General features: G+C 50.3%; 1 protein-coding gene across 1 annotated transcript in view; it reads right to left on the bottom strand.

Moving 5' to 3' along the window:
• Positions 1 to 1,230: 1,230 nt before the first annotated feature.
• DPM2 (dolichyl-phosphate mannosyltransferase subunit 2, regulatory) overlaps positions 1,231 to 27,982 on the bottom strand; it is a 395,257-nt gene continuing 368,505 nt past the window's right edge. Inside the window, exon 4 of the mRNA XM_085614160.1 lies at positions 1,231 to 1,671. Coding sequence (XP_085470286.1) covers positions 1,637 to 1,671 — 35 coding nt within the window. The 3' untranslated portion in view covers positions 1,231 to 1,636. The remainder of the gene's footprint in view (positions 1,672 to 27,982) is intronic.

Genomic DNA, 27,982 nt, shown 5'->3' with positions numbered 1-27,982 from the left:
TATTGGACAATAGAATTCCACTGCGTTTCCTTCAGACCAGAACCCTTGAGTAATTAAACTGTAATGTGGTAGGTTCACGTGGTTGGGTAAAGTTGACTTGTACAGGCTTCGGGGAGCAGCTTGGCACCTCAACTCCTTCCAGGGACACAAACGGTTCAGACATGTATTGTGTGGCTTTGGAGAATGTCTTCCAGCTTCAACAGAAAGTTACATTTAATGTTCCCCATACCGGCTTTTTAGGTCCAGCCTAGTGGCAGCGTGAATGCGCTGCTCGCTCTGCGAGGCATGCAGTAGTAGAGTATGCTGTGTAAGCCCCGCCCACTCTCCGCCCATACTTTTCATTGGCTGGTGTCATAGTCCTTGCTAAATGCTGGCTTCTGATTCATTATGAGGTTTGTTTGTCCCTCCTTGTTACGCTTTGTCTCCTGGACTCGATCTTTTACTGTGTCCTAACTCGGGATCTTTCATTACCAGTTCGGAGAACTATTTACTTAAGGGACACAGAACGCACGGGGTGCCAGCTTCGGTAATTAATTTGAGCCAGTGTGACTGCTTATGAACTGACACAGCTGCCTGCGTTAAAGACCAGCCATGGAGGGAAATATCTGCTGCTGAAACAACCGAAGTGATAATATGCCTTACAGTTCTTGTGTGCCCCTCGAAATCTTGCCATCCTCGAATGATAAGGCCACCATTATGGTATATTTTTTATTAAACCGAAAAACATAATTTGTCGGCGTGTTTTCTTACCCTCAGCCAGATTTAAGTGACATGTAAACATTGTTGAACACACACAGCACACGTGTGTTTCGACCAGCGTTCCCGAAATGTGTGTGAGTTGTGTTGTTTCTCACGTCTCAAGAAATTGTGTTTATGGTGGAAGTGGGAACTTTGTCAAATCAGGAAGTCTCAACAAGATCCCAAATTCTGACCCCCGTACCACCCCCCTTTTCGTTCGCCTACTTTTCTTCTCAGTTGAATGTGAGCAAGCTTCCTTTGGTTACAGAAAACCCCAGTTCGGATTGTTTTAAAGATGCAGGTCGCGAGCATCATTGCGGCATTAAACTATGTAACAAAAAGAGAGGGACCCCAATGCCAAGGGAGAGGGGTACCAAACAAGACCTAAGTCAGAAAAAGGATCTCCCTTGGATCAAAATGTTTCAACAGTCACTCAAACACACAAATCTCTCAATAGCAGGATGAGAATGGACACCAAAAATGCGATCAAAATACTTCTCAACAAGTTTATTAAACTTAATCACATATGTCACAGGATATATATAATATTACACAAATATTTTTGCTAAAAAGGAAGAACAGTTTTCCAAAAGTAAAAACATAAAAAACTTTTCTGTTATAATTCATAGACCGGTAGTGTAACCAATCAACATCAATATTTATATAAAACAATACATTGAAGAATTGGGAGAACAAAGAGAGAAAAGGACAAATTAATCCTAATCTAAGATAGGGAATCGCCAAATCAAAGATTCATCGGTTGTGACCACAATGAGACTCAATCATGATTTACATGTCACAGAACCATTGTCATCATAGATTTTCTACGATTTCCTTGTATTAAGAGCATCGACGCGTTTCGGTAGGCCCTAGTATACAGCCAACACCTTCCTCAGGATTAATTGTAGATCCCAATTTCTATATGTTTCAAATCTGCAAAAAAGTTTTGTATAACAAAACAATAATATAAGTGACTTTCTGCGTGAGTTATTTCAAACAATACATTCTTTATACTATTATTATACATTTTGATGTCCCAAACTCATCCCATACTTTAACACATATTAAAGCAAACACACACACATACATAGATTTGTCAGTTCTAATACCGTCCATCAATTAATCAATTTTAGATAAATGTTTAAGAACATTTTTTATCTTAGGATATATTTGATCAGCTCCTTATAATTGACATTTTAGGCTAAACAGTCTAACACATTGTTCTCTCTTAGTTAGTGGCTCATAGCATTTCATGTATATTAGACGGTCTCCTCTTGTATAGACCCAGTCGACTTTTTCAGCACACAGGTACCATCAAAGGTCTAATAGGGTAAGAAAAGCCTATTTAGGTAGAGATATAACACTATACTCTACTGGTAATTAAGTTTATGATCAATTCACACACCACGGGTAAAGGAGATAAAAAACGTCCCAGACGTAGGATCAAATCGCTCGCTGCAACGAGGGAACAGCAAACATCACATAAGTAGAGTGGAATATCTAGCTACCCTCTCCGTCACAGTATCCTAAATATACTATGGGCCCACATATAATTGCGCAAGGGACAAACACAGACTCGCTAGGCTGTATTGCCAATATATGCGACAATCAAAAAGATCACCAATTACCTTAAGTCGGTTCTTTTACATACACCGAGGATAGAGGAGATACGAAGCGTCCCAAACCTGGGATCAAATCACTCCCTGCAGCGGGGGGAACAACAAAACCAACATAAGTAAAATGAGGTCTCTAACTCCCACCTCAGTCACAGTATACTAAACGTGCTATCTGCCCACATACCTTAATAGGGTCCGGTAGTGTCCACACACTGGTTTCCTCTGATTCAATTGAACGCGGTACAGTGAAACAGGCGCGCTTAAATATCTTCCGGCATGTAATGGATAACCCGGAACTGTAGTAGTCCTTCCGGGGCAAAAAATGAGCACTTGCAAAGCACCGGGGGAACTAATCTACAAGGCGGCCGCCATCATAACGTGGTGATTTAAACGTTAAGACACGCGAAATAAAAGATATCAAAAGTACTATTGATGTGCTAGTTCCTCCATTCCCTATTCTTTTTATATCCAGAGCTGCATTTATTCATTTATGACTTCTAAGGCCCGTTATTAGCCAATCCTGATTGAAGCATTATCATATTGGAAAAGCACATAATTGGCAAAGACCAATTATCACATAGGGAAAGTTCATTCCACAAAGTGATGGTCATCATTAGGATACATTTATAATGTCAGATGGGACCCAATCTTGAATACCTAATAAATGGACACATAATTTGGATATTGATTGATATACTGTTAAATCGCTAATGTCCCTATACCTTTGTGTGCCCAAGATCTATATTTAACTAATGAGAGCAGTTTTTAACAAGCCCGACTTTCACCCTGGGAGAATCCACCCTGGAGAAGAATATACAGATAGATACAGTCCACAATCTCAATGGAGACAGACTATTGAGGGAGTACCCCACTTCACCTGAACTCGTCATAGTGCGAGATACCCATTTTCAATACACTCAAACCACTAGTAGGCGTTCCCACTCTTCTCTTGAGTTCAAACCTTTCCGTATTGTGTTCAGATGAGAAATATACCATTGCTCCCGTGCCTTTCGTTTACTGGTAATATTTCCACCTCTTCTATCTAGTCTAATTTTTTCCAAGATAAAGCAAGAGAAGTCATTTTCTCCATGTCCAGCTTCAAGAAAATGCGGTACAAGCGGTGCCGTCAGTTTTTTCGTCTTAATAGCTGATCTATGCTCTTGTAGTCTGACTCGAATCTCTCTCCCTGTTTCCCCTACATACCCCAGATCACAGGGGCAACGTAGGAAATAGATAACGTTCTTACTCCTGCAGTTGTTGAGAGTTCTAGATCGAAAGGTGCAGCCATTGTACGAAATTTCTTTGGTTTGTATGCATTGTGGACATATATTGCAAGTACCACATCTGACATTGCCTACTGCTGGGGTGTTAGTAATTGTTCTTTGTGTGTAGGTACTGTCCTCACGATATGTCTGCACCAGCATATCTCTCAAATTGCTGTTTTTCTTGAACGCATACAGAGATCTTTCCAATTTCAACTCCTCATCATAATTAACAATATGCCAGTTTTTATTGACAATATTTTTTATCTGGTTACTCAGATTGGAAAATTTGCTAACAAATACTACCTTTTTGGGTAGTTCCTTTTTAGCTGCGGGTTTATTAACCAAAGCTTCACGGTCATAAAACCTAGCACGTTTGAGGGAATGTGTCAAAAGTTTTTCAGGATATCCTCGGTCTTTGAACTTACGTTTCAGATCTTCCGCGTGTCTGTAGAAATCCTGTAGATCTGAACAATTCCTTCGCAGACGAAGGAATTGGCTTAAGGGAATCATGTAAATCATGATTGAGTCTCATTGTGGTCACAACCGATGAATCTTTGATTTGGCGATTCCCTATCTTAGATTAGGATTAATTTGTCCTTTTCTCTCTTTGTTCTCCCAATTCTTCAATGTATTGTTTTATATAAATATTGATGTTGATTGGTTACACTACCGGTCTATGAATTATAACAGAAAAGTTTTTTATGTTTTTACTTTTGGAAAACTGTTCTTCCTTTTCAGCAAAAATATTTGTGTAATATTATATATATCCTGTGACATATGTGATTAAGTTTAATAAACTTGTTGAGAAGTATTTTGATTGCATTTGTGGTGTCCATTTTCATCCTGCTATTGAGAGATTTGTGTGTTTGAGTGACTGTTGAAACATTTTGATCCAAGGGAGATCCTTTTTCTGACTAAGGTGTAGGAGAGTAGGGTCTGCAATCCTATGATCACCCAGATTTTTTGCTTTTGCTTCATTGGTTTACGACTTTCCCTGGCTGTGGGCCTGCCAATCAGACCCACAGCCTAGCTGTTCTCTCTCGAAATTAACACACATGTACATTAGGTGCATCCACTAATTGGAACTGGGCCGCCTTGTCAGTCCCTGTCTCAGCATACCACAGGTATCCAGGGCATCGGTGTACCCAGGGCCTACCAGGGGCTGCAGCATGTATTATGCCACCCCTGGATGGCCGCCCAAATTTGACACAACTGGCTGCACGACAGCTGGGGCAAGGTGGTGTAATCACCCGTTGCTGTAGGTGTAGTATTCCTATACCTAACCCTAAAATGGACACATGGATTCCTATCAGTCACTCCTATGGCAGGCCTTATCAATCCTGAAGGCAGAGTGCTGGGGATCATGTGGGACGGTGCTCTGGCGCGAGCTGAGCCCGTCGACGGCTTGCGGAACCAAGTCCTAAATAGCCGTTCCATGGTGACGCGGGCCAACTACCTTAAAATGCATTATAATCCTTGCGGTTATTTGCTAACTTTGGCATCGCATCACCTACACATGTCGAGTAAGGTGTCATACGAATTGGAATACAAACCCCTCGCCAATTCTGGCGATGGGGTTAGCATTCCCCCCTTTTAGAGGGGCACGACATGGAAGTAACCTTGAACCCCGGTTAAAGTTGACTCAAGCCTCAGCATCACAAAATGGATGCTGCCACCAGACACAAGTATGACCTCCTGCTGCTGGGAGACCTTCCAGCGAAGGGAGCTTGGACAAAGGGTTTCCTGTCCAGGGCGGTGTTAGCACCATCCCAGACAGGGTTTGTGTATCCCAGGTAGGCAGGGCTGAAAGGAAGGTGATTGCAAGTGGCACCCCGGTGCTCACTGTGCATAGCCCGGCTCAAACCAGTTTCGGGGGCACACCAGCCCCTGAGCTGGGGCGAAGCCTGACAAAGGATAGGGGTGTAACCACCCCCCTCCTGGTCCCACCCATAGGTAGGACCTAGTCACAGGCCAGCCCCTTTTTCCTAGAATAAAGGTGGGAGCGGGTCCCCTTCCCAAATTGGATAATTCTGAATCTTGAAATACTTTCCTCGAAAGGAACTCTTGACTTTGCTGAAGACTCTCCCTTGTGGCTAAGGAGTAGCCACCCTGCACCAGCAGGCACCAACTAAGCGCTTGCGGTTTGCTGTACGTCTCTCCCACGGATCAAGACTGCCCAGCTCGACGAGACCCGGGTTCCCTGCCATCTCTGACCTCTACCTACATCGTCAGCCCAGCTGAGATTCGTAGGTGTGACGAGACCTGCGGGACCGGCCATCTTCAGAACCTGCACGACGCTTATCTAACACGCCCACCGAGGGACCCTCGAGTGAGTGTACCTAGGGTTTGAGAAGCCCTAACCCTGAGCGGCTCCAGCACCGAAGTCCGCCTCCCCAGCATCCACGAGATCTGCGTGGGGGCCCTTCTGCTCCTTGCTGTTCACCGCGTTGTCCGACCACTCGCCGACCGGCTTGTGGCCCTCTTCACGACGCACCACGATAGTTTGTTTTTCATCACTGGTCTGGTTGCTCCAGACTGGCCCTTGCTCCCCTTCAACAGAGGAGTACCTCGGACCCTCCTGGTCCACTCCAGACGCCATCTTGACTCCCCCGCGTGGGTTTGCCACTGCCAAGACCTGCTGCCCCACTCCTGGGCCCAGCATCATCGACAGCAGACACCTTCGTGGGACAGCTCGCCCTCCTTCCTGGTCGCCGCCGCGCCTCCTGGTCCGAGGAACAGCCGAGTCCGACGTCATCCACTCACCTGGTCGAGGTGACTTCAGCCGGTACCTTCCTGGTACCCACACGATCGCTGGCTAGCGGTTGAGAACTGAGTCCCCTCTGCTTTCAGGTTTCCTTCAACACCGATCCAGGCTTGGATCTCGCGGAAACATCGATACTGGTCGCCTGCCAGCAACTTCTTCTTTCAGGCTCCTGAGACTACAACGAGGACTCCCGACACCTTGCCGAACCTCACGCAGCCGCAGCCCCTGGGCTAGGTAACTCGAGCATTTCGGTGCTCCATCGCAGGTTCGCTCTCCAAGTGTCCAGTTCCTTTTTCGTTTAGTCCCACTGATCGGATCACTCCGGAATCAGTAACTCCAGACTCTAACCACTCGCATTTCACTGTTAGCGTAGATGGTTTCTCGTGCCTTCGGGCATTTGTGTAAAATGTGCAACTGAAGTATTTTCTAAGAGTTTTGTAGTGTGCTTAGCTCCCTGACTCATAAAGAGCCAGGGTAGTCTTGTTATAAATAAATATCTTTTATTTTCATAACAACTTGTGTGGTGTCCTTTCACTTGACGTTCAAGGGGTATATGTGATGGTAAACAGCTGGCTTAACACGCCCTCTAGAGTTTAGCCTAAAGACTGCTCGTATCCACGCTTCTAGGATAGCTGGTCTAAAAGGTTGACTTACAACCAATCATCAATAAGGGTCGTTTGGAATGATACACAGTGATCACTAGAATAGTGAGCACTACATATCAGGCCAACTTCTCACATTGGTGAGCAGCGGTTGGGATTTGAGCTTGCTGTTGTTTTACCACACACGTATCCTAAGAATATCAAAGTGAAAGATCACATAAGTACCCAGGTACATATAACTTAACTTAGAATACTCTGAGTTCTACTGAACCAGCTGTTGTAGCGTAACAGGGCTTAGCACACCCTGACTACAACTCTTAGCAAGGGATCAGTAGGTAAACAAATAGTGTTGGTAGATGCATCACTTACACCTCACTAGAAGCATGTCGGTCCACGGAGAGTCTGCGGAGACTCCCTTAGTGGTCAGTGACCCTCCACAGGTCATGTCACGATATGCAGTTCTTAGCTTCAAGGAGATGAGACAACTGTGTGCCTCCAGGAAGCTAAACCAGGGTTCTAACCCTACCATCGCATTTCTGATAGGTCTCTTAGAGACGTACGATGCCAGGAGGTCCTCTAACACAGGTCCCCCCGATGCTGATGGGAACATGCCTCCCTTAGAGGGAACCCTTGGTGACCCAGACCTCAACCTCCATACAGAGGAGGAAGACGAGGAGGAGTTATCAGGAGACGAGGCAAACAAAGGTCCAGTGGTAGTCGGTAGGCTTACTAGGACCAACTTAAGCAGGCATGAGAGTGGAACTGGGGGAGCCCCGGGCCCACGCTCAAGCAGGCCTAACATTGGGAACGGACGAGCTAGGTCTCTCTCCAGAGGCTCTAACAGATCTGTTCGAACACATGCCTCTCAGGCATCTTCTCAGAGAGGAATGACGTCCCCTCAGAGAAGGGAGCATGAAGCGAAGATGAGGGAAGTCAATCTGAGGATCGAGCGGGAAGAACTTGCCCTCGCCAAAGAAAGACTTGCCTTAGCCCGAGAGCAGAAATTGAGTGGGTTAGATCCCACTGGTGGCAGCATTCTCCTTAGAGAGAAAGACAGGGGTATAGACACTAGACACCTGAGTAAAATAGTGCCCCCCTTTAAGCAAGGGGACGATATCCACAAGTGGATAACTGCTTTGGAGAGGGCCTGCACTGTCCAGTGCGTCCCCCAAAGTCAGTGGGCAGCTATACTGTGGCTCTCCTTTGAAGGTAAAGGTCGAGACAAGCTCCTCACTACTAGAGCTGAGGATGCAAACAACTACCAAGTCCTGAAGAATACACTGGTTGATGGGTTTGGCTTAACCACGGAACAGTACAGGTTGCTGTTCAGGGACACCCAGAAAATCCAGTCTCAGGATTGGACTGACTTTGTCGATTGTGCCACTAAGGCTTTGGAGGGCTGGTTGCTGGGTAGCAAGGTTACTGATTACACAAGATTGTACAATCTTATCATGAGAGAACAGATTTTAAACAACTGTCAGAACCAATTGTTGCATCAGCACCTTGTCGACTCGGATCTGACCTCTCCCCAAGAATTGGGAAAGAAGGCAGACAGATGGGTCAGAACAAGGGTCAAGCAGAACCAGACTCAGAACCAGGGTGGTCAGAAGAAAGCAGACCAGAAGGGTAGTAACAAGAACGAACAAAATGACCAGAAGTCTTCGACAGGTCCCCAACAAACCAAAGAGGGTGGGGGTCAGGCTTCACAGAAGAAGAAGACTCAAGAAGGCCAGTCAAAAAGGTGGTGCCAATACTGTAAAAGTAAGACTCACTGGTTTAGTGAGTGCACCAAGAAAGGAGGGCAAACTCCTGCCACTGCAGCCCCTAAGGCACCTGCACCCCCTAGTACAGTCAGCAGTGGTAGTGCGCCTCCCAAGGCATTAGTTGGGTTAACCTTGGGAACCGAGGGGAGTGACGACTTAGTCAGCACGCTCACTCAGGCCGTCCTTGTCTGTACAGGGGATATGGATATGTCCCCTGATGCCAGTCCCAATACTTTGGGCAAATACAGACAGACACCTTTGATCAATGGAAAAGTGGCTCAGGCCTACAGGGACACTTGTGCCAGTGTCACCATGGTGACGCCTAACTTTGTGGACCCTGGACAGATCATGCTAGGTACCGATTACCTAGTGACCAATGCCAGCAACGTCACTACCAATCACAGTATGGCAGTTGTTGATTTCTCCTGGGGAGGGGTAAGTGGCCCGAAAAAGGTTGTGGTTAGTTCAGACCTCCCCGTAGAATGTCTGTTGGGCAATGATTTGGAAACGTCACAATGGTCAGAAGTGGAGCAGAGGACTCACATGGAAATGTTAGGCTTGCCAGCACATGTCCTTGCTGTGACCAGATCACAGGCCAGAAGATGCCCCACTGAACAGGTGCTGGATCCTGGAAGAACGGACCAGACACCTTCCAAGAAAAGGAGCAGTAAGGGTAAGGCTTCGCCTTCCCCCTTGCCCCAGGTCGTGGATCAAGTCTCTGAGGAGGCTGACCTTAAAGAACTGAGGGAAACTGAGCCGAAAGAGCTTGAACCTGGTCAGGTTGAGTTTCTGGGCTCAGGGGGACCCTCCAGGGAAGACCTGGGAAAGGCACAGTTAGACTGCCCCTCACTTGAACCCCTCAGACAGCAGGCTGCTGCTGAGGCTGCAGGGAACGCCACAGGTACCCACAAAGTGTACTGGGACGATGGACTCCTGTACTCCGAGGCAAGAGACCCCAAGCCTGGCGCGACCAGGAGGCTGGTCATCCCCTTGTCTCTGAGAGGTTTCCTTCTTACCTTGGCCCACGAGATTCCCCTTGCAGGTCACTTAGGCCAGAATAAGACTTGGGACAGAATTGTTCCACACTTTCACTGGCCCCACATGTCCGAAGATACGAAGGAGTTTTGCCGCTCCTGTGTCACTTGCCAAGCCAGTGGTAAGTCAGGTGGCACGACAAAGGCCCCCCTCATACAACTACCGGTGGTGGGGGTACCCTTTGAACGAGTGGGGATCGACATTGTCGGACCAATGGAACCCCAGACAGCATCAGGGCACAAGTTTATACTGGTGGTGGTGGACCACGCCACCAGGTATCCTGAAGCTATTCCCCTTAGGACCACTACAGCCCCTGTGGTTGCACGGGCCCTAGTTGGAGTGTTCTCCAGAGTGGGCTTCCCTAAGGAGGTTGTCTCAGATAGAGGTGCAAACTTCATGTCGGGATATCTGACTGCAATGTGGAAGGAGTGCGGTGTCAACTACAAGTTCACCACACCCTATCACCCGCAATGCAATGGGCTTGTTGAGAGATTCAACAGGACCCTAAAAGGGATGATTCACGGACTACCTGAAAAGCTTCGGCGGAGATGGGATGTCCTGATACCCTGCCTCTTGTTCGCCTACAGAGAGGTCCCGCAGAAGGGGGTTGGCTACAGCCCTTTTGAGCTTCTGTTCAGACATCCTGTAAGGGGACCCCTTTGTTTGGTAAAGGAAGGATGGGAGAGACCTCTCAGAAAGCCGGCATCGAACATTGTGGACTATGTGCTCGGCCTCCGCTCGCGGATGGCGGAGTACATGGAAAAGGCATCTAAAAACCTTGAGGCGAGCCAAGAATTACAGAAAGCTTGGCACGACCAAAAGGCTGTCCTGACTGTGTACCAGCCTGGACAGAAGGTGTGGGTGCTGGAGCCAGTGGCCCCAGCAGCACTCAAAGACAAATGGTCTGGGCCCCACACGATCATTGAGCAAAAGGGAGAGGTCACCTACTTGGTAGACCTGGGAACTCCCCGGAGCCCCCACCGGGTGCTCCATGTAAACAGGCTCAAGGCATATGTCGACAGGGAGGGCATGGGCTTGCTCATGGCCACAGATGAGGGACAGGAGGAGGAGAGTGACCCTCTCCCGGACCTGCTCTCTCAGAACCCTGACGATGGGTCAGTAGATGGTGTTGTCTTTTGCGGCAGCCTCTCTGGACATCAACAAAAGGATTGTGAACAGGTTCTTCAATCCTTTCGACATATGTTCTCTCTGACACCCAGTCAGACCAATTGGTGTACCCATGAGGTCGACACTGGGGACAGTCTGCCCGTAAAGAGTAAAATCTATCGACAGCCTGATCATGTCAGAGACTGCATCAAGACAGAGGTGCAGAAAATGTTGGAGCTGGGAGTCATTGAGCCCTCGGACAGCCCCTGGGCTAGTCCCGTAGTTCTCGTGCCGAAACCTCACACCCAGGGCGGTAAGAAAGAGATGAGGTTTTGCGTGGACTACAGAGGCCTCAATGCAGTCACTAAGACTGACGCCCACCCAATACCAAGAGCAGACGAACTTATAGACCGGTTGGCTTCGGCCAACTACTTAAGTACGTTTGACCTGACAGCTGGGTATTGGCAAATCAGGTTAGCTGAGGAGGCCAAACCCAAAACAGCATTTTCTACCCCGGGTGGGCATTATCAGTTCGTGGTAATGCCCTTTGGTTTGAAAAATGCACCTGCCACCTTCCAAAGGCTGGTGAATCGAGTTCTCACTGGGTTGGACGACTTCTGTGCGGCGTATCTGGACGATATCGCTGTCTTTAGCTCCACCTGGGAGGATCACCTGGTCCACCTGAGGAAAGTGTTAGAGGCCCTGCAAAAGGCAGGCCTCACTATCAAGGCCACTAAGTGCCAGATAGGGCAGACACAGGTTGTATACCTGGGCCACCTTGTAGGTGGAGGCCAGGTTCAGCCATTGGAGAGCAAAATACAGGCCATACAGGACTGGGCTCCTCCAACTACCCAGACTCAGGTTCGAGCTTTCTTGGGCCTGACTGGTTATTACCGGAAATTTGTCAGAAATTATGGATCCATTGTGACCCCGCTAAACGATCTGACAAGTAAGAAGATGCCAAAAAAAGTTCAGTGGACAGCAAGCTGTCAGAAGGCATTCGATGACCTAAAGCAGGCCATGTGCACAGCACCTATCCTAAAGAGTCCAGACTACTCCAAACCATTCATTGTCCAAACAGACGCTTCGGAGTTGGGTGTGGGAGCTGTTCTATCTCAACTGAATTTTGATGGTCATGACCAGCCCATAGCTTTTATTAGCAGGAGGCTGACCCCCAGAGAGAAGAATTGGTCAGCTATTGAGAGGGAGGCCTTTGCTGTGGTTTGGGCCCTGAAGAAGTTGAGGCCATACTTGTTTGGCACTCACTTCAAGATTCAGACCGACCATAAGCCCCTCTTGTGGCTAAATCAAATGAAGGGTGAAAACCCCAAACTACTTAGGTGGTCCATTTCCCTACAGGGGATGGACTTCACAGTGGAGCATAGACCTGGCACTGATCATGGCAATGCAGATGGGCTCTCCAGGTATTTCCACTTAGAGCAAGAAGACTCACCTGGTCAAGGTTAGCTTATTGTCCCAAAGTTTGGGGGGGGGTCATGTAGGAGAGTAGGGTCTGCAATCCTATGATCACCCAGATTTTTTGCTTTTGCTTCATTGGTTTACGACTTTCCCTGGCTGTGGGCCTGCCAATCAGACCCACAGCCTAGCTGTTCTCTCTCGAAATTAACACACATGTACATTAGGTGCATCCACTAATTGGAACTGGGCCGCCTTGTCAGTCCCTGTCTCAGCATACCACAGGTATCCAGGGCATCGGTGTACCCAGGGCCTACCAGGGGCTGCAGCATGTATTATGCCACCCCTGGATGGCCGCCCAAATTTGACACAACTGGCTGCACGACAGCTGGGGCAAGGTGGTGTAATCACCCGTTGCTGTAGGTGTAGTATTCCTATACCTAACCCTAAAATGGACACATGGATTCCTATCAGTCACTCCTATGGCAGGCCTTATCAATCCTGAAGGCAGAGTGCTGGGGATCATGTGGGACGGTGCTCTGGCGCGAGCTGAGCCCGTCGACGGCTTGCGGAACCAAGTCCTAAATAGCCGTTCCATGGTGACGCGGGCCAACTACCTTAAAATGCATTATAATCCTTGCGGTTATTTGCTAACTTTGGCATCGCATCACCTACACATGTCGAGTAAGGTGTCATACGAATTGGAATACGAACCCCTCGCCAATTCTGGCGACGGGGTTAGCATTCCCCCCTTTTAGAGGGGCACGACATGGAAGTAACCTTGAACCCCGGTTAAAGTTGACTCAAGCCTCAGCATCACAAAATGGATGCTGCCACCAGACACAAGTCTGACCTCCTGCTGCTGGGAGACCTTCCAGCGAAGGGAGCTTGGACAAAGGGTTTCCTGTCGAGGGCGGTGTTAGCACCATCCCAGACAGGGTTTGTGTATCCCAGATAGGCAGGGCTGAAAGGAAGGTGATTGCAAGTGGCACCCCGGTGCTCACTGTGCATAGCCCGGCTCAAACCAGTTTCGGGGGCACACCAGCCCCTGAGCTGGGGCGAAGCCGGACAAAGGATAGGGGTGTAACCACCCCCCTCCTGGTCCCACCCATAGGAAGGACCTAGTCACAGGCCAGCCCCTTTTTCCTAGAATAAAGGTGGGAGCGGGTCCCCTTCCCAAATTGGATAATTCTGAATCTTGAACTACTTTCCTCGAAAGGAACTCTTGACTTTTCTGAAGACTCTCCCTTGTGGCTAAGGAGTAGCCACCCTGCACCAGCAGGCACCAACTAAGCGCTTGCGGTTTGCTGTACGTCTCTCCCACGGATCAAGACTGCCCAGCTCGACGAGACCCGGGTTCCCTGCCATCTCTGACCTCTACCTACATCGTCAGCCCAGCTGAGATTCGTAGGTGTGACGAGACCTGCGGGACCGGCCATCTTCAGAACCTGCACGACGCTTATCTAACACGCCCACCGAGGGACCCTCGAGTAAGTGTACCTAGGGTTTGAGAAGCCCTAACCCTGAGCGGCTCCAGCACCGAAGTCCGCCTCCCCAGCATCCACGAGATCTGCGTGGGGGCCCTTCTGCTCCTTGCTGTTCACCGCGTTGTCCGACCACTCGCCGACCGGCTTGTGGCCCTCTTCACGACGCACCACGATAGTTTGTTTTTCATCACTGGTCTGGTTGCTCCAGACTGGCCCTTGCTCCCCTTCAACAGAGGAGTACCTCGGACCCTCCTGGTCCACTCCAGACGCCATCTTGACTCCCCCGCGTGGGTTTGCCACTGCCAAGACCTGCTGCCCCACTCCTGGGCCCAGCATCATCGACAGCAGACACCTTCGTGGGACAGCTCGCCCTCCATCCTGGTCGCCGCCGCGCCTCCTGGTCCGAGGAACAGCCGAGTCCGACGTCATCCACTCACCTGGTCGAGGTGACTTCAGCCGGTACCTTCCTGGTACCCACACGATCGCTGGCTAGCGGTTGAGAACTGAGTCCCCTCTGCTTTCAGGTTTCCTTCAACACCGATCCAGGCTTGGATCTCGCGGAAACATCGACACTGGTCGCCTGCCAGCAACTTCTTCTTTCAGGCTCCTGAGACTACAACGAGGACTCCCGACACCTTGCCGAACCTCTTTTATTTTCATAACAACTTGTGTGGTGTCCTTTCACTTGACGTTCAAGGGGTATATGTGATGGTAAACAGCTGGCTTAACACGCCCTCTAGAGTTTAGCCTAAAGACTGCTCGTATCCACGCTACTAGGATAGCTGGTCTAAAAGGTTGACTTACAACCAATCATCAATAAGGGTCGTTTGGAATGATACACAGTGATCACTAGAATAGTGAGCACTACATATCAGGCCAACTTCTCACATAAGGCATTAAACTATGGCAGCGCATTGTTCGCGATATCTGGTTTTGATTTATCATGAGTCAGCGTTTTGATTCGTAGGGGCAGATTTACAAGAAAGTGCCGCAGCGCGGCACCGCAAGCCCTTTGGCTTTACTGCTCTGAGGCACTGTCAGAGCACAGGAATGCGACAGATTTACAAGGATATGTCGCATTCCTGTGCTCTCCCCTGCGCTGGTGCACAAACAGCTGCCATGCGCCGGCACAGGCCCCCTCGCACCATGGTGAGGATGCCTGCCTCATGGCATGTGCAAGAAGGTGCCCCTCCCTGCACGAAAACAATCACTGCAGGCATTTTCCTCTTTCAATATGTGCTGTAGAATGCAGCACGCTTTGAAAGAGGAAAAATGAGGAGAAATGAAAACATTTCTCCTCATTGTGCCTCACTACACCTTAGGATTTCTTGTAAATCTGGAAATGTGTCTGGTTCCATGGGTGATGCTGAGAACACCCACAGCACCGCCCATGGAACGCCCCTCCACACAAAGTGCTGTGTGTGAAGAAGCTGTATTTACAAGGACAGGAAACGTCACGAAGTTTGGCTTTTCCTGTCCTTGTAAATATGGGGCAGTGAACTGCGCTGCTAGGGCGTCACAAACAGTGATGCCCGGCAGCGCCAGGGGCTTGTAAATTCCCCCCCCCCCCTGCTAACGTCAGATTTCAGTTTACATTACATTGCTACTAACGCTGCTGCGTTGGTGCGACCCACCGGGACGTGTCGCCCCTCGCCTCTGTGCGACCCTTGCAAGCCATCCAAGTGAGGGTCTCAAACTGTATGTGGCGTTGGTGACCCTGACGCAAATAAGGGAGAGAGCGCGATGCACGTGGTAGGTATGCACTCTGGGGATGTGATGCTTGTGAGCTGGCACTGTGTTGAGATTTTTATTATATAAGTAAGATGTGTTTGAATTGCGAGGGTGAACGTTAATACGATTCTGAAATCGGCATTTGCTTTGATTTGGGGACCTTGTAGGCACTTACTGGTCTCCCAAGGTGCCCGCGCCACCACTGAGAGAAAGTGCTTATGAGTGCCACTGAGGCAGATTAGAAGCCACTGGAGCGGGGGTTTCCGCAGAACAGATTTCAAGTTAGTTGCACTTTCCATCGGCGTTAAGGACAGTGGAGGGAACTGATTGTACAACCTCTTATAATAAGGAATAAAATACCCCTTGATAGTTGGAAGGGTGTTCGTTGCATGTATTATGCTGTGCTAATTACATTTGTAAAGCGCAGCTTATCACTCAAAGGGTAGGCAGGTGCTGCAGCCTCAGGGGTCATGACCTAGGGTGACCAGACGTCCCCGTTTTCCCAGGACGGTCCCCGTTTTTGGAGAAGTGTCCCCCTGTCCTGACACTTTTCTCCAAGTGACTCAAATGTCCCTGTTTTCATACAGTGTCCAGGTTAAACACAGAAATGTCCCTGTTTTTCATTGTTCCGGTTGAGCATGCACGCACATGCTCTCTTTGCACTGTTTACGGCATGTGTCGTCACTGAGGTGAGCGCTGTAGCAAGAAGGGAAATCCTTTGAAGAGAGACATTTTACACGCAGCGCCACCTACGTCATCGTGCCAGCCAAAGTTTCTACTTTGGATAAAACAATATTTCTTCGTCCTGTAGCTTGTATTCATAGCCATACAAACTTTTCAGTAGCCCTTATGCATACCGTGCAAGGATTAATACATTGCTCATTGCATGTTTTATTCATAACCAATTGATGCATGCTCTATGTTCTCCATATCAAAGCTATGACTTGACCTTTTGACTGACCTTTCAGATCACAGCAAACTGTTTAGCTGGAAAGGACTTAACCGCTTCAGGGCGGCGCGGATTACCGCGCCGTGCTGAAGGTTCGTTGCGCGGGCGGGGCCGTGACGGAGCGGATCCGTCATCCGCACAGCGCGACCGATGAGCATGACGGAACCGCTCCGTCATGCGCATCGAAAGGGTTAAAGGAGCAGTATTAACACCTGTGGAAGAGGCGAGCAGCGCTGCTCGAGCTTTTTGCTCAGGTCTTCACACTATTGCACTATGAGATGATACCAATGGCTAGAGTGCCCTATACATACCCCAGTAAGGTAACATGACATCCCAGCAGTAACCACGCAAATGTGGGAGGACTGTGTGGTCGGCAAGCCTTTGCCACCCTTAAAACCCTAAGGCAGTAATACCTGGAGAGAAGTGTTTTTTTTTTACATTGGTCAATGGCTGCCATTTAGCAATTTAGCGTTCTGCAGTTTACCTCCCATGCTTTTCTTGCATGAGCAATTAAGCAACATTGGTGAGTTGTACTTTACGTGGTGCTGACGCGCAGATATAGAAACGAGCATTGATAAAGCTAGTAAATCTGGCGTTTGCTAGCCTGTGATGTTTTATTGATTTTTGGCAAATATATGCTATAGTCCTTAAAAGTGTAAATGTAATAAAAAGTACTAATGCTGCTGTGTAAAGGAGAGGGGTGCCAATAAAAGACTGGGGATTTGTTGTCTGTAATGCTTCATCTCGGTCTGTGGAGGGAGCTGTCATTGTAGTCCTTTTTCTATGTCTATGACAGCTGTCAAACAGTCCTACTTTTATGTTGATGATTACTGCAAACCGTAGTCCTACTTCTATGTCTATGACCTGTCCCCGTTTTTTGTTTTGAGAATCTGGTCACCCTATCATGACCTTGTAGAGAGCTGTATTCATTGCCTCGCTCCTGTTTGGCCACAGTCTCCCGGTGCCTCGTAATATCTTCAGTTCTGGCTGGAGTGCTTTATAGATGTGCGTAACACACTGCAGCCCACGGTATAAGGCTGTTCAGTCATGCCTGACCAGTGTTGCGGACCGAGGGGCGGGGCACACCTTGGCATCGCCTCGCACTATTGAGGGCTGGGCACTGAGAGTTTCCACTGTCCTTACCTTGAGTAAGTCATGCCGTTGAGGCTGTCCGTTTCACGGGGCACCAACGTTTATTGGAAAAAGCTTGTTTTCAAAGCCTTGTGGGCTTCATTCGAGAGACGGCTTGCATTGTATAGTGTTTTGCTACAGCGGCGGCCTCTTGATTGACGTGTGATGCTGCCCGCTCCTTTGATTGACGTGGCCCGCTCCTTTGATTGACGTGTGATGCTGCCTGCTCCTTTGATTGACGTGACCCGCTCTGTTAGAATCCGGGGTCTCTGGTTGGCGCAGGTATGCACTCACGACAAGCAGGGACCCTTTTCATCTAAGTCAGGGCGTAGGATTACCTCTTTAAAAATAACCCCTGCTCACCCTCTAGGTAACGTGGCGCGAGCAGTCAGGCTAGATTCCAGAGGGCATTAGGTTAAGCACTCAAGATATCCCACACAATAACCACCAACCCACCACACAGAGACACAAGACTGTATTTTGTATAAAAATAAACTCTTTATATAAAAGGTTTCTTTAAGCAGGCTGGTTAAAATACAGTTCTTACTTCAAAATGGGGTTCAAGTTACTTACAATGCTTTGTAGAGAGTCCACAGTTCTTAAAGTGCACTTTTCCACTAAAAATATGCTTCCTTTGGTGTCTGTGCCCTTCATATCGCCTTCGGTACGCTTTGTACCGGGTTTTGAGTGCGTCGTGCCGCTTCTCGCGTGAGCACGCGTACGCTGGACTGAAGCCATAAGGACCGTACCCTCGTAGGTATGCGTCGTACACGTCCGGTACGCATCTTGCTGAACCTCACGCTTCCCGCGTGAGCAACGTTCTATATATTCAATGCGGTACGGGCCGTACCTTCACCGGGACGCGTCGCACAGCTGGTACGAACCGTACCAGAGCTCACGCTTCACATGTGTGTCACGTAGCGCGACGCTGGCCCCGTACAAAGCACAGGAAGCTTCGTACAGGGGCGCTTCCACACACAGTACCTGGATCTTTGGGGGAAAGGTTCGTAGAGGCTTCAGGAGTCCACAGCGGAGTGTCCCACGTCGTGTTGTCGTCCCTCGTGGTCAGTGGGCGGCGATGCTTCGTGGGGCGCTTCAGGACGTTCCCAGGCACACAACGAGGTCGGAAGAAGGAGGGGCAGGCCGGGGGTGATTTCTAGCGCGTCGCAGCGCTGTCGGCTTCTCTCAGGTGACGAACAGTGCGTCGCAGGTCCTTACAGGGATCTCCACGGCCAGGGGTCGCAGAGGCTCGGCGCTTGGAGCCTGGTCAGTCTCTTCCTTACTTTGCGAGCTACGGCTCGGGGGGCAGTTGATTGCTGTGCTCGGGCCAGGCAGGCAGGCCTTTACTGTGCTCACAGCAGCCCCGGTGGCAGAAGTCGCGGTGCTCAGATGAGGGGCACACAGGTTCTCTGGGGTCAGCGTTTGCAGAATCACCTCCAGCAGCTTCTCTTCTTCCAGGGGAAAGGTAGCGCCCACTGTTCCTGGGGCGCAGTTCAGGGGGCAAGTTCACAAGCAAGCCCTTGGAGATTGTTTGATAAGCACAAGTTGAATCAAAGTTTCTTCTTCAGTCTTTTCCTCTCCTTCAGCAGCAAGGCACCCACCACAGGCCAGTCTCTCAGGCTTAGAGACAGTACTCCTCCATGCAGCTTTTCCAGGTCCTTCTCTTCAGGCAGAGTTTCTTCTTGGCGCAAACAGGATCTGATTTCTTAGGAGCAGGGCTCCTTCTTTTATACAGCAATTCTTTTGTTCTTTGTCGCCAGGGGGCCTGTGCCTGGCTCAGTCCGGTTTTGGAGCACTTTGTTGTGGTGACTCTGCTCTTTCCTTTCAGTGCACAGGGCAGAGACATCAGCCGCTCCACAGGGGGCGGAGCCGGCATTGTGGTGGCAGAGCACAGGTCTATTCAGAGTCAAGGTGTACTCCTCCCACCCATCCTGGTGTAATCTCTCTACCCACCACCTGGCAGCCAGCCTGTCTCCTGGAATTCCCCAGCCCTGCTCCCCACTGAAACTAGGCAGCACACACACACACAGCAGAGGCGGACTGAAATGGCCAGGTCAGTAAATACTAACTTTCTAAAAGTAGTATTTACAAACACAGGATATTAAAATAAACTTTACTAAAAGAAGTATTTTATTTTTCTGAGTTCAGGCATACTAAACTTGACTTTCTACCATGCTCTATGAGTCCACTGGAATTCCAGCGTGTAGTAATTCCAGCAGCCCATTCTGGCCTATGGAGAGCAGGTAGCCTTCAATAGTGAAAAACGAAAATGGCTGTAATTCACTATTAAGACATGCCACACACATCAGGGCATGTCCTACCTTATGCCTACAATGCACCCTGCCCTTGGGCCTACCAGAGGGGTGACTAATATGTAGTTAAGGGAAGGTTTAGGGACTGGCAAGTGGGTGCACTTGCGCAGTCAGCGCGACAGTACCAGACTGCACGCAGGTTCTGCAATGGCAGACCTTAGACACATTTTACTAGGCCGCTTCTGTGGGTGGCACAACCAGTGCTGCAAGCCCACCAGCAGCATTTGTATTTACACACCCTGGCACTCCTGGTGCACTTTACTAGGGGCTGATAGTAAACCAAATAAGCCAAATATGGAATCCAACCAATATATACATTTTACCATAGGGAGAGCATATGCACCTTAGCACTGATCAGCAGTGGTAAGGTGCCCAGAGTCATAAAACAGCCAACACCAGGTCAGAAAAAATATAGGAGGAAGGCAAAAAGTTTAGGGATGACCCTGCAAAAAGGGCCAGGTCCAACACAACTCCCTTCCAGCCAAAACGCAGGGTAGACCAATCACCACCGTGATGGTCTTCCCTGCTTGGGGCGATAGAACAAGGACCTGGCCCGCAACTGCAGGGGCAGACTCCAGTTCTACGCCAATCTGAACCTATTGGACTCCCTCTGTCCATACTCTCAGGGCCCACCAAGCCAATCCATGGGGAACCCTTCTCCTCACCTGTGGACACCACCTGTGCAGCACCTAACCTTAACTGGCCCGCAGGTGTGTCCCAACAGACAGACAGCAAAATGCTACAGCGGCCACTGACAGTAGTCAGGGATGAGACCCTGGCCGTATGCCTCTCAGGGCTCTCAGACCTCTGTGGCGCCAGGGAGCGGGGGGCAGTAGCCCCAGGTGCTTGGCACCTTTTGTCCATTCTCCCTCCTGTCAGGTCAGGTATGACATCCTGGCACTGACCCACCAGCCCCAGGACTGTACCCGGCGGCTGGACTAAAGACTGGGGTGGCCTCTTTCACACCCGGTCCTCCTCCTTGGGGCTCTGTACCCTCCCACCTGGAGTGGTACCCCCTTCCAGAATTGCCAGGGCACCTGGGGCAGGTGTCCTGCGCAATTCACCCACCAGTTCAGGGGTTCTATCCTTCAACTGGGCGTCCAGGTCAGGGGGGACACCCTGAACCTGGCCCTCCAACCTAGGGTCTAAACCCTTCAGTTGAGCCGGGGTCAGAGGCGAGGACTCCCTCCCTCTGCACCCCCTTCCAGAGTACTGCCCACTCCCAACTGGCGTGGTACCCCTAGAAGCAACATGGGTCAGGACACTGATTACAGTTGTCCCACCTTCCAGCTCAGACAACACCTGAACCTGGCTTCCCAACCCTGGGACCAACCCATGCGGTTGAACGCTCACCTGGCGCACCAGGACTTCCCGGGGAGCACGCATACCCCCCCTGAGGGTGACACATAACTCATGTGTCGTGTGACAGTCTGCCTGGCGCAGATCTTCCGACCCCTGTCCATCTGACAGTGCATGAAGATCCCCCAGGACAGAAGTGGTGTCACCATGGTCATTCACTGGTGACGCAGCCCTTCTGGCCGGCCCCTGACCCACTGGTTTTTCCACTGGGGACTCTTTCCCCCTCTCACCCCTCAATCTGGACCTCTGCACCCTCCCAACTGGAGCGGTACTGCCAGACACTAGAACTGAGGGAGGCCTGTTTACAGACACTCCCTGTTCACCAGACACTAGGGGATCCCGCACAACGGGCAGCCCCTCAGGACAGACTAGGCTCCCCACCTGGTGTTCCCTTAAAGAACCATCCAAGCTCTGAAACTGAGGTTGGGCACTACCGGGACATAACCCATTCTCACTCCTTCCCCTTAAAGACAGGACGTGATGCCCTACACCCCTCTCACTATTACAGGACCTAGTTGGGCTACTCTGAGCCACTTCCACCACACTGGGTTTGAAGATACCTGGACCACTCCTCTTGGGATCACTCCCCAATGCCTTTCCAGACCCTCTGGACTCCACCAAAAGGTCTTCCTCCAATGTGAGCTCCCTGCGGCCAGAGAACTCACTCTCCCACAGGTGTTGGCATAGCTCTGCAAAACAGGGACTTACAATATGCTCTCCCACAATTGGATCACACAGCTCCCTAGCAGGGTTGACCAAACTATCCTTCACCTTACTATCCAGTGCCTCGCACACGTACTCCACACCACTCTCCTGAGACTGGCAAGACAGTATCTGACTGTCTCTGTCACACAACCCACACTCTTCTGGGCAGTCTTCACACTCACCCACCAGGACTTCAATTTTGGGGGATCCCCTCTCCCTGCACCTCTCAGCTAGAGTCAGTAGAGTGCCCCTCCCACCACTAGGACCATGAACCCCTGCGCCAGTTACCCTATTCCCTTCAGGGATACTGCGCACTACTGGAGCTACCTCATGCCCTTGAACCTCCTGGTGTATGTTAACCCCCTCCTTCAAGTCAGGCGCCATATCTCTGGGTGTGCGTACTACTCTCTCAGCACTATAAAATTCAATATTGCTGCCACCATCTGAGCTGGATTCCTCCTCCCACTCAGCAAAGCGCAATCTCTGAGCTACACACATTTCTTGTCGCTGGGCTGAGACACTCATGGCCTCAAGCCTCTCGAGCTCTAAGTTCAGCTTCCTCATTATCAAGTCATGCTCCATTTCCATATTTTTTTTCACAGAGCCAGCTTCTTGCTTTCTAGCTCCAATTGGCTTTTTACTTCCAGCTCTGCCAACTTCATTTCATGATCCCTGGTGGCCTGTCTGTCTGCCAGCTCCTCTGGTGACAGGCCTCTGCCAAAACTATGAACGCTCTCTGCTGGTTTCAATGGTGTAACTTCCTCAGTTGCACCCCTTGATTCAATCCAGGCTTTCAGCGCCTTGTAGAGATCTGATTTGTTTTTGCATCCTGCATGTGGAACCTTGAGCTTCCTGCAGAAGTACTTGAGTTCAGTTCTCTTGTAGCTATCCAGTTTTGACGCCTCCCATTCCTTTCCTAGGATTTCAGAGGTTTCAGAGAATGATTTATTTCTCAATGCTGTTTGGGCCAGGCATGACTCCAAACACAAGGGATCTTCTTTCTTGGCAGGCGAAAAAAAATAATACAAAGTTCTGTGGCTCAAGCTACTGGACTGTCCTCACTGTGCAATGGCTAGTAATCACTGCGCAGACACCAAGAATGCAAATCCGTAAATCCCCACCGCTGCCACCAATGTTAGAATCCGGGGTCTCTGGTTGGCGCAGGTATGCACTCACGACAAGCAGGGACCCTTTTCATCTAAGTCAGGGCGTAGGATTACCTCTTTAAAAATAACCCCTGCTCACCCTCTAGGTAACGTGGCGCGAGCAGTCAGGCTAGATTCCAGAGGGCATTAGGTTAAGCATTCAAGATGTACCACACAATAACCACCAACCCACCACACAGAGACACAAGACTGTATTTTGTGTAAAAATAAACTCTTTATATAAAAGGTTTCTTTAAGCAGGCTGGTTAAAATACAGTTCTTACTTCAAAATGGGGTTCCAGTTACTTTCAATGCTTTGTAGAGAGTCCACAGTTCTTAAAATGCACTTTTCCACTAAAAATATGCTTCCTTTGGTGTCTGTGCGCTTCGTAGCACCTTCGGTACGCTTTGTACCGGGTTTTGAGCGCGTCGTGCCATTTCTCACGATTCTCGCGTGAGCACGCGTATGCTGGACTGAAGCCGTACGGACCGTACCCTCGTAGGTACACGTCGTACACGTCCGGTACGCCTCTTGCTGAACCTCACGCTTCCCGCGTGAGCAACGTTCTATATTTTCAATGCGGTACGGGCCGTACCTTCACCGGGACGCTTCGCACAGATGGTATGAACCGTACCAGAGCTCACGCTTCACGTGTGAGTCACGTAGCGCGACGCTGGCCCCGTACAAAGCAAAGGAAGCTTCGTACAAGGGCGCTTCCACACACAGTACCTGGATCTTTGGGGGAAAGGTTCGTAGAGGCTTCAGGAGTCCACAGCGGAGTGTCCCACGTCGTGTTGTCGTCCCTCGTGGTCAGTGGGCGGCGATGCTTCGTGGGGCGCTTCAGGACGTTCCCAGGCACACAACGAGGTCGGAAGAAGGAGGGGCAGGCCGGGGGTGATTTCTAGCGCGTCGCAGCGCTGTCGGCTTCTCTCAGGTGACGAACAGTGCGTCGCAGGTCCTTACAGGGATCTCCATGGCCAGGGGTTGCAGAGGCTCGGCGCTTGGAGCCTGGTCAGTCTCTTCCTTACTTTGCGAGCTACGGCTCGGGGGCAGTTGCTTGCTGTGCTCAGGCCAGGCAGGCAGGCCTTTACTGTGCTCACAGCAGCCCCAGGGGCAGAAGTCGCGGTGCTCAGATGAGGGGCACACAGGTTCTCTGGGGTCAGCGTTTGCAGAATCACCTCCAGCAGCTTCTCTTCTTCCAGGGGAAAGGTAGCGCCCACTGTTCCTGGGGCGCAGTTCAGGGGGCAAGTTCACAAGCAAGCCCTTGGAGATTGTTTGATAAGCACAAGTTGAATCAAAGTTTCTTCTTCAGTCTTTTCCTCTCCTTCAGCAGCAAGGCACCCACCACAGGCCAGTCTCTCAGGCTTAGAGACAGTACTCCTCCATGCAGCTTTTCCAGGTCCTTCTCTTCAGGCAGAGTTTCTTCTTGGCGCAAACAGGATCTGATTTCTTAGGAGCAGGGCTCCTTCTTTTATACAGCAATTCTTTTGTTCTTTGTCGCCAGGGGGCCTGGGCCTGGCTCAGTCCGGTTTTGGAGCACTTTGTTGTGGTGACTCTGCTCTTTCCTTTCAGCAGCAGGGCAGGGACATCAGCCGCTCCACAGGGGGCGGAGCCGGCATTGTGGTGGCAGAGCACAGGTCTATTCAGAGTCAAGGTGTACTCCTCCCACCCATCCTGGTGTAATCTCTCTACCCACCACCTGGCATCCAGCCTGTCTCCTGGAATTCCCCAGCCCTGTCCCTCACTGAAACTAGGCAGCACACACACACACACAGCAGAGGCAGACTGAAATGGCCAGGTCAGTAAATACTAACTTTCTAAAAGTAGTATTTACAAACACAGGATATTAAAATAAACTTTACTAAAAGAAGTATTTTATTATTCTGAGTTCAGGCATACTAAACTTGACTTTCTACCATGCTCTCTGAGTCCACTGGGATTATAGAGTGTAATAATTCCAGCAGCCCATTCTGGCCTATGGAGAGCAGGTAGCCTTCCATAGTAAAAAACGAAAATGGCTGTAATTCACTATTAGGACATGCCACATACATCAGGGCATGTCCTACCTTATGCCTACAATGCACCCTGCCCTTGGGCCTACCAGAGGGGTGACTAATATGTAGTTAAGGGAAGGTTTAGGGACTGGCAAGTGGGTGCACTTGCGCAGTCAGCGCAACAGTACCAGACTGCACGCAGGTTCTGCAATGGCAGACCTTAGACACATTTTACTAGGCCGCTTCTGTGGGTGGCACAACCAGTACTGCAAGCCCACCAGCAGCATTTGCATTTACAAGCCCTGGCACTCCTGGTGCACTTTACTAGGGGCTGATAGTAAACCAAATAAGCCAAATATGGACACCAATCAATGTATACATTTTACCACAGGGAGAGCATATGCACCTTAGCACTGATCAGCAGTGGTAAGGTGCCCAGAGTCATAAAACAGCCAACACCAGGTCAGGAAAAATATAGGAGGAAGGCAAAACGTTTAGGGATGACCCTGCAAAAAGGGCCAGGTCCAACACGCTCCTTTTTGATTGACGTGTGATGCTGCCCGCTCCTTTGATTGATGTGTGGTGCTGCCCGCTCCTTTCTTTGATTGACGTGTGATGTGCTGCCCGCTCCTTTGATTGACGTGTGATGCTGCCCGCTCCTTTAATTGACGTGGCTGCTCCTTTAATTGACTGTTGTGATGTGCTGCCCGCTTCTTTGATTGACGTGTGATGCTGCCCGCTCCTTTGATTGACGTGTGATGTTGCCCGCTCCTTTGATTGACGTGGCCCGCTCCTTTGATTGACGTGTGATGCTGCCCGCTCCTTTGATTGACGTGGCCCGCTCCTTTGATTGATGTGTGGTGCTGCCCGATCCTTTGATTGACTGTGATACTGCCCGCTCCTTTGATTGACGTGGGATGCTGCCCGCTCCTTTGATTGACTGTGATGCTGCACGCTCCTTTGATTGACGCGTGATGCTGCCCGCTCCTTTGATTGACTGTGATGCTGCCCGCTCCTTTGATTGACGTGGCTGCTCCTTTGATTGACTGTTGTGATGTGCTGCCGGCTCCTTTGATTGATGTGTGATGCTCCCCGCTCCTTTGGTTGACGTGGCCCGCTCCTTTGATTGACGTGTGGTGCTGCCCGTTCCTTTGATTGACTGTGATGCTGCCCGCTCCTTTGATTGACGTGGCCCGCTCCTTTGATTGACGTGTGGTGCTGCCCGATCCTTTGATTGACTGTGATGCTGCCCGCTCCTTTGATTGACGTGTGATGCTGCCCGCTCCTTTGATTGACTGTGATGCTGCCCACTCCTTTGATTGACGTGTGATGCTGCCCACTCCTTTGGTTGACGTGGCCCACTCCTTTGATTGACGTGTGGTGCTGCCCGTTCCTTTGATTGACTGTGATGCTGCCCGCTCCTTTGATTGACGTGGCCCGCTCCTTTGATTGATGGGTGATGCTGCCCGCTCCTTTGATTGATGTGTGATGTTGGCAGCTGCTTTGATTGACGTGTGATGCTGCCCGCTCCTTTCCTTTGATTGACTGTGATGCTGCCCTCTCCTTTGATTGACGTGGCCCGCTCCTTGATTGACTGTGATGCTGCCCGCTCCTTTGATTGACGTGGCTGCTCCTTTGATTGACGTGTGATGCTGCTCGCTCCTTTGATTGACGTGGCCGCTCCTCTGATTGACTGTGACGCTGCCCGCTCCTTTGATTGACGTGGCCCGCTCCTTCAATTGACGTGTGGTGCTGCCCGCTCCTTTGATTGACGTGACCCGCTCCTTTGATTGACCTGTGATGCTGCCCACTCCTTTGATTGACGTGTGGTGCTGCCCGCTCCTTTGACTCCTTTGATTGACGTGTGATGGTGCCCGCTCCTTTGATTGACGTGGCTGCTCCTTTGATTGACGTGTGATGCTGCCCTCCTTTGATTGACGTGTGGTGCTGCCCGCTCCTTTCCTTTGATTGACTGTGATGCTGCCCGCTCCTTTGATTGACGATGCCCGCTCCTTGATTGACTGTGATGCTGCCCGCTCCTTTGATTGACGTGTGGTGCTGCCCACTCCTTTGATTGACGTGGCCCACTCCTTTGATTGACGTGTGATGCTGCCGCTCCTTTGATTGATGTGGCTGCTCCTTTGATTGACGTGTGAAGCTGCCCGCTCCTTTGATTGACGTGTGATGTGCTGCCCGCTCCTTTGATTGACGTGTGGTGCTGCCCGCTCCTTTGATTGACGTGTGATGCTTCCTCCTCCTTTGATTGACGTGGCCCGCTCCTTTGATTGACGTGTGATGCTGCCCCCTCCTTTGATTGACGTGGCCCGCTCCTGACCCGCTCCTTTGATTGACGTGTGATGCTGCCCGCTCCTTTGATTGATGTGGCTGCTCCTTTGATTGATGTGTGATGCTGCCCGCTCCTTTGATTGACGTGGCCACTCCTCTGATTGACTGTGATGCTGCCCGCTCCTTTGATTGACGTGGCCCGCTCCTTTAATTGACGTGTGGTGCTGCCGGCTCCTTTGATTGACGTGACCCGCTCCTTTGATTGACCTGTGATGCTGCACACTCCTTTGATTGACGTGTGGTGCTGCCCGCTCCTTTGACTCCTTTGATTGACGTGTGATGGTGCCCGCTCCTTTGATTGACGTGGCTGCTCCTTGGATTGACGTGTGATGCTGCCCTCCTTTAATTGAGGAGTGGTGCTGCCCGCTCCTTTGATTGACGTGTGGTGCTGCCCGCTCCTTTGATTGACGGGTGAGCTCCTTTGATTGACGGGTGATGCTGCCCGCTCCTTTGATTGACGTGGCCGCTCCTGACCCGCTCCTTTGATTGACGTGTGGTGCTGCCCGCTCCTTTGAT

This window comes from Triturus cristatus, chromosome 1_2, assembly GCF_964204655.1.
Source record: "Triturus cristatus chromosome 1_2, aTriCri1.1, whole genome shotgun sequence".
In the NCBI taxonomy this organism is placed as follows: domain Eukaryota; kingdom Metazoa; phylum Chordata; class Amphibia; order Caudata; family Salamandridae; genus Triturus; species Triturus cristatus.
The sequence above is the reverse complement of the archived record's forward strand: the minus strand, read 5'-3'. Positions and strand labels throughout refer to the sequence as shown.